Genomic DNA, 7,499 nt, shown 5'->3' with positions numbered 1-7,499 from the left:
AAAGTCGTGAATATGACTAACAGAGTCTCAAGTGGAGGGAGATCAGCACTAGATATGTTCTAAGCAACTTTCCTCTAAGCCATAGGTTCCCAGAGTGGGTGATAGCATCCTGTGGGGTATGCTGGAGTCGGCCGGGGGGTGGGAGAAGGCGTGGTAGTAGCATTGGGTGTAACTAGGGGTATTGAATAAAAAGAAGGGGGCAGTAGAAGCATAAGGAAAGAAGAGAAGATAAAAAAATTTGAAAAACCATTCATACATGTTTCATCTGTTATGTAACAGAGTTAAAGTCATAGTGATTACATTATTTTCCAAATAAACACACAAAATGCAAGTTATAACTGAGCAGTGGTCAAGTTCACAGATAGGTCTTAACAAGCAAATGTTGGCAGGTGAGTGTGTTTCGAATCATCATGAAGTCCAGCATACATCTCCAGAAATATGTGTGTGTAATGACTTGTTTACAATATAACACTATACAGTTATATGACACAATATTGCATCATCAAAATTTCTTTTTTTGTTTTGTTTTGTTTTGGTTTTTTGTTTTTGGAGGGGGGAAGGCAGGGCAATTGGGGTTGTGACTTGCCCAAGGTCACATGGATAGCAACTGTTAAGTGTCTATGGGCAGATTTGAACTCAGGTCCTCCTGACTCCAGGGCCGGTACTCTAAACACTGTGCCTCCTAGCCACCCTGCATCATCAAAATTTCAATGCAGGAAAAAATCTACAAATTTACAATAAATTATTAAATTTAAGATACATCATTAAAAAAACATATTTTTGAAATGATACAAATAAAAAAAATTAAAGTGTTAAAGAAAATTGATTTCCAGGGGGGCACTGAGTAATTTTTTTTGGAAAGGGTGGGGGGGTAGGCCAAATAAGTTTGGGAACCTCTATTCTAAGCAAATGTTTCAGTTTACAAAGCACTGACTCAGTGTGGCACAATGGAAAGAACACTGACTTTGAAGTCCTGGAACTGGGTTCAAATTCTGCTTCAGTTATTTGCCTATATAAGCTTGATCAAGTCATTCTGTGCCTTGCTGTCCTCATTTATAATGAAGGGGTTGGACTAGATATCCTCTGATGTCCTTCCACCTCTAAATCTAAGTGGCAGGGGAAGCTAGGTAGTATGAGTTAGGAGGACCTGAGTTCCAGTCTGACCCCAGAAACTAGCTTACTGTGTGATTTACTAGCTGTGTGACCTTGGGAAAGTCATTTAACCCTTATTGTTTCTACTCCCCCCCCCCAAAAAAAAAGAAACCATCAAAAAATGAATAAATCTAAATGGTAAAGCCATGTTTCTTGTATTTGGGCACATGTATTTTCCCCATATTAATTCATAGTGGATGAACCAGAATGATTTAAATTGAACCCAGGTCCTTCCCCCTTGATAGCTGGAAAAAGTTGGCTCACCGTCTATAGGGATTGTGCCACTCTTTAATTAAAGTTGTAGCAAAGATAATAAATTCAGTCATTCCACCCAATTAATCTCAGCTCTGGTTCTACCGTGAGGCAAAGGGCATTATGGTTATTATCCAGAATTAAAAATTCAAGGACAAAAATCACCTACTCACTATAAAATCCATGTCAGTTTGCTAATTTAGAAGCTTTAAAAATTCAGTCTACCAGCAAGTGAAAGCATTAGGTGTCTTTTAAAAAAGCATTTATCCAAGTTCCATCCTATGACCCCATATTAATGCCATCCTATTTCTGTTGCAAATAAGAAGTTTCCAGTTGGGAGCCTGTATCTAAAAAGAAATAGTAGCTATCTTACTAACTTCAATTCCTAATTTAGGAACCTGTGAGTTAATTGGTGTGAGAGTTTCCTCCACCAATTCAGATTGTAGACTTTCCTCACTTTAGTAAATGGCCATTCATGAGAATGTCTGGGGTTGAAAAAAATTCATGTAGTAGCTAATCTTCTGGGGATTATCCTCTTTAAATTTAGAGAGGTGAGTCCTTGGATCATAGATAGGACCTCAGAATTTCAAAGTTGGAAGGCACCTCAGAAGTCAGTTAGTGCAATCTCTACCCCAAACCACAAAATAGTAGCAATAGCAACATCAGGCTGGTCTATCTCAAGATGCAGCTAGCTTGGGGTATTGGCTGCACTAGCATCAACCACCCAATACCCCTGCTCCAACCCTCCCCGGCCATTTTTGAGAAGCAGTATCTTTCTTTCTGCCTCTCTCTCCCACTCCTATTTATAGGACAAGCAGGAAGGATTGACTAAGGTCCTACACTCTGGCCCTTGCATCAATTCCTTTTGAAGAATGTGAGCTTTATTTTTCATCCACCATCAATTACTGTTCCTATAGTTAACAATTTCTTCTCCCTATCCCTGTATTAATGAATCACTGGCCACATAAGAGAAAACTTTCCTCAACCTGCACCTTTTATTCTCTTATCCTCCTCAGTTCTAGTTCACTTCTACCTTGCTTACCTCTCCCAATGTGCCCTCCAGAATTACTATTCTATAGTGAAAAGGTTTAACTTTAATCTCACCCCCCTCCCCACTTTTCTCACACTTCTTCCTTCTGCCAGCCCTTGAGACCTAACTCCCCTCTGATAACACTATAATCCCCACCTTCTTCTACTATTAGCGATACTTTCACCCACAATCGCCCCTCTTATAGAGGGGTTGAAATATTCTTTGCCCTCCAACACCACTTCCATTCCCATCCTTTATCTTCACTGCTTAGTTTCCTTTGAAGTTCATAGTATTGAAAATTTTCACTCAATCCACATTATGGTAGCTGTTGTGTACCAGCCCTTCCTTCTTTCTCAAGGTGTTTACAACCTGGCTCACAATCTTCCTCTCCTTGTCTCCTTTACTTGTACAAGGTGACTTCAATATCTGTAATGATTTTCCTTCAACCTTCCTGGCTTCCTAATTCTTTTATTTTTTATTTTTTTGCTTTTTTGGAGGGAGAAGGTAGGGCAATTGGGGTTAAGTGACTTCCCCAAGGTCACACAGCTAATTTTGTGTTAGGTGTCTGAGGTCAAATTTGAACTCAGGTCCTCCTGACTCCAGGGCTGGTGCTGTATTCACTGTGCCACCTAGCCGCCCCCATAGCCTCCCAGTTCTTGATTTTTATAACCCCCATGACCTATTGCTTCACTGACTCAACAATACATAGAGATGATAACACACTAGATTACAGCATCATAGATTTAGAACTAGAAATCCAAACCCCTCATTTTACAGATGAGGAAACTGAGACCAAGAGGTTAAGTTATCTCCCCAAGGTCACACAGCTGCTAAGTGTCTGAAGTAGGATTTGTGCTCAGGTCTTCCTGACTTGAGGTCACCCACAAGTATTTCACTTCCTTAATAAAAAAAAAAACAACAAACCCTATCATTTCTTTATTTGAATATAACCCATCATTCAATTTCTCACTGTATTCCACTTCCCTTAAAACCATTCTTTTCTCTCATTGAAAGCTCTACTCTTTCAACCCTCATTACTTTCTCTGACTATTGCTTTTACTCTGACCTCACTTCCCTCATTCTCCAGTCTTGAACCTATGCTTAGCCATTTCAACCCTACATTGTTCTCTGTTTTTAAAATCCTTGCCCCATTGTACAGCCACCTCATCATGCCTTACTAACCTCAGTCCTTGAATACTCCTACCTACTATTTTCCTCTCCCGTTCTTACTCACATGCTACAAGCAGAAATGGAGGAATAAATACATTCATCATCCAGCTTTACTTGCACTCTTCTTCTAAACTGCCCTATTTCTGTTGAAGGTACCCTACTCTTTCAGTCTTTGAGGTTTCTAACTTTTGACTCCTTCCTCACCTTCACTTCATGTATCCATTAAGTTGCCCAAACCTTCCATTTCTACCTGTACAAAATATCTTGTACCCAAGCTTCTTTTCTCCACTTACATAGCTGCTACCTTAATTCAGTCTGTTATCATCACTTGCCTAGAATATTGCAACAGCTTCCCAACTGGTCTCCTTGCTTCAGGTGTTGACCCACTTAAGTCTACCTTCCATAGATATGGATTTGACCATGACATTCCCTTTTTCAATAGACTTCAGTGACTTCTTATTGCTCATGGAATCAACCTCTGCTTAGCTTTTATAGACTTTCACAATCTAGCCCTACCTTTCCCTCCTTCACTGGACATTACTCCTCCTCTTTTATTCTGCAATCTGGCCAAACGGGCGTCTGCTCCTAAACCACAACACTCATTTCCTCTCTCCAGACCTTTGTATTGGAATATCCTACCTTCTCACTTTCCATTCATAGAACACCTCTCCTGTCAACATGCAACTCAAGTACCATTTTACTTTTATATGAAATCTTTCTTAATCTCAACAACTACAAGTGCCCTTCCTTTCAAATTCTTTTTATTTGGTTCCCTTATATGCCCTTGTTTTTTATTTTCTTTATATTTATTTTGTATCTACTTATATATGTCCTTGTCATCTCTCCTTTTATTTTTTTTTGTTTTTTTGGCATTGTTAGATTGTAATTTTAAAAAATTGGTATTTGTTTAAAAGTAGCTACCAGTATATAGAGAAAAAAGAATAAACATTCTCTCATCCTCAAAATGAGGTATTCTGCTGCCCTTCTTTTGATAATGCTCTCTCTAAGCTCAAAGTGCCAGAGGCAGACATTTTTATTGAAAGACACTGGAAACTATTTTTTTTTTTGTAAATGTACAGAACTGTTTTACATACACACATTCAAATAACTTCTCCACTTCCCTGAACTGGTTGACAGAAAATTGTGGAATGAAGAGTTATTTACAAAAGCTTCAGGAAGGAAAAATGAGCTAGAGAATGGAATGATCGACAGTGATGAATGAAGCCTCTGTAAGCAAGGCATTGCAACTGTATGAGGAGGTCTGCTGGCCCAGTTCGGAGGTGGACAGTAGGCATGTCCATCTGGACTTAGAAGGGGGGCAATAAAATTGGCAGGATTAAGGAATCTAGCAGTCCTACCAGAGCAGGACTGCATATTTTCTCTCTCTCTAGCATGTTCACTTTCCAGGTTCCAAAGAGGATGGCTCAGGACAACTTGCTCTCCCCCTTGTAAAAACGATACATGATACCTAAGAGGACAGCCCCCACAATGGGGATGATCCAATTTGACCAGCAGCTTTTGTATAATGAACCTGAATTCTCAGATCCTTTACCTTTACAGTCACTCGGATGGAGTTCGCCAGTGGAGTACTGTTTGAGCATTTTCTTGGCATTGGAAGAGAGTCCCACGCCTTCAAAGCTTCCAGTCACATCCCGATCAGTTTGTTCTATCAGAACCTCTTCTCTACCCAGGTGCTCACCAGGGAAGCGGGTGATGTCGTTGACTCGCCCATGGATCACCATCCACATGTGTTTCTCCAAGTTGAGCTTCACCACCTCCTGGAGCTGGTAGTAGGTGACTCCGGACTCGAGCTCGGGCTCTTTACCCTCCATGCTGCCGCTGCCGCCTTTGCCCTCCATCGAGATCAGAGGCCCCTCCTCTTGGCCCATCTCTCCCTTTAGATGATAAATTCCTCTCAAGCAGAGATTGTCTCCTTAACTGTTTCTGTATCCCCAGTGCCTGACACACAGTAGGTGCTTAATAGAGACTTGTTATTATAATTTCAAATTCTTAATTATTGATGTAGCTTTGCTTAAAAGACTCTAGCAAGGGAGGGGGACCCATCACCTCACAAGTTCCATTTTCCACTTTTGAATGGTTCTTTTATGGTTGAGAAATGTCTGTTGATATTATCTAAAATTGTCTCTTTGCAACTGCTGTCTACAGCTTCTAGTTATTTCCTCTTGGGATAATCAGAATAAACATGGTTCTTCTCTAATAATAATGATAGCTAGCAATTACATCATGCCTACTGTGTGCCAGGCACTTGCTAAGTGCTTTACAAATATTATGTCATTTGATTCTCACAACAACCCTGGATGCAGGTACTAGTATTATCCTAATTTCACAGATGAGGAAACTGAGGCATACAGAGGTTTAATGACTTGTCCAGGATCACAAATCCAGGAAGTATCTGAGATCAGATTTGAATTCAGGTCTCTCTGACTTCATTGTGCCACCTATATTGCCCAGTGACAGTCTTTCAGATATTTGAAGATAGCTATCATGTCCTCCTTGAGCCATCGATCTTTCCAGGATGCAAGGGTGGGGAACCTGTGGGCCTCCAGGACGCACATGATCTTCTAGGTCCTTGGGTGTAGCCTTTTGACTGAGTCCAAATTTTACAGAACAAATCCTTTTATTAAGGGGATTTGTTCTGTGAAGTTTGGATTCAGTCAATGGGCTGCACTTAGGACCTAGAGAGCCACATGTGGCCTCCAGGTTGCAGGTTCCCCATTCCTGTTCCAGGCTAAGCATTCCTAGTTTCTTTAATTAATCCCCATAGGGCAAGGACTAAAGGCCCTTTATCAGGATGGTTGCCCTTCTCTGGACATTCTCTAGCTTATCATTTTCCTTCCTAATATGTGCTGCCCAGAGTTGGGCACCCAACTGACAGATGTGATTTGTAACTGGGCCTTTAATCAAAACCTTTCCAACTTGGAAGTGCTTGCTAGATCTTGAGTTCTTCTGGCCTTTGAAAACTCATGGTCATTTTCATACCAGGAATGTCATGAGATGTGGATTTTAGTGAAAGTACAAACATCTTTTTAAATTTTCTGAGTCATCTAATATTTGATAACTGCTTTGAAGACAAATAGCATGGGGACTGGACAAATACCACAAGAGTTCAGTTAAGAAGAGTGTGTGTGTATGTGTGTGTGTGTGTGTGTGTGTGTGTGTTGATTATTATATCAAACAAAAGTATTTGCCTAGAGATGGAAATTAAAATAGAAACCAGAGTCAAAACCAGATGACCATCTGACATACAATCCCTAGTCAGAAAGGCAAAAACTGACTTGTGAAGGTTGCCCAGTCAGGGCTTCCTGATTCATCCTTGGAAAGGCAACCAATACCCTAAGGAGCACAGTTAGAGGGGAAAGAACAGCCCTGTCAAGGTATGATAAAGAAAACCAGTCACCCATAGTAATAACACATCTATTTTTCTTTTCAATTTTTTTTTCAATTTTCTTTTTTTAAAATTCTTTTTCTCCCCTGCAATGAACCAATTCCCCAGGCTCATCTTACCTCACTGCCTCTTACATTGACATTATTTTCATCTTCTAAATTGCTTTTCCAGTTCTTTTTCTTTTCCCCAAGTAGTTTTGACCCTCCAGTCAACATGTGGCATAGTTTGTGCAGAGTAAATTCATAAACACTTCATTCTTAATGCTACCCTAGAAAAGTTAATTACTAGAGTATCTTATTGTCAATGCCCACAACAATGTTGTAGAGAAGGGATCAAAAGTAGTTACAGAACCTCAAAATTTTAGAGCTGGAATAAACCTTGGACATCATCTAGTCTAGAGGTTCTCCAACTGTGGTCCATGAACTTGGTTTTAAAAAATATTTGGAGTAAAGGTTTCCTTTGCAGTTCTCTATATTTTATATATTTAAA

General features: G+C 40.0%; 1 protein-coding gene across 1 annotated transcript; it reads right to left on the bottom strand.

The window, feature by feature from the left end:
• Positions 1–4,669: 4,669 nt before the first annotated feature.
• LOC138168501 (cytochrome b5 type B-like) lies at positions 4,670–5,463 on the bottom strand. The gene has a single exon (XM_069097505.1). The coding sequence runs from the start codon at positions 5,461–5,463 to the stop codon at positions 5,029–5,031; it is 435 nt and encodes a 144-aa protein (XP_068953606.1). The 3' UTR covers positions 4,670–5,028.
• Between the last annotated feature and the right edge of the window lie 2,036 nt (positions 5,464–7,499).

This window comes from Petaurus breviceps, unplaced genomic scaffold, assembly GCF_028583685.1.
Source record: "Petaurus breviceps papuanus isolate PSGF00001 unplaced genomic scaffold, PetGlider_PUasm1.0 37, whole genome shotgun sequence".
Lineage (NCBI taxonomy): Eukaryota > Metazoa > Chordata > Mammalia > Diprotodontia > Petauridae > Petaurus > Petaurus breviceps.
This window is presented reverse-complemented; position numbering and strand designations above follow the sequence as displayed.

Bases quoted from the DNA above. Each gene is read 5' to 3' on its own strand.
- LOC138168501 (XM_069097505.1), bottom strand. From the start codon at position 5,463: ATGGAGGGCAAAGGCGGCAGCGGCAGCATGGAGGGTAAAGAGCCCGAG.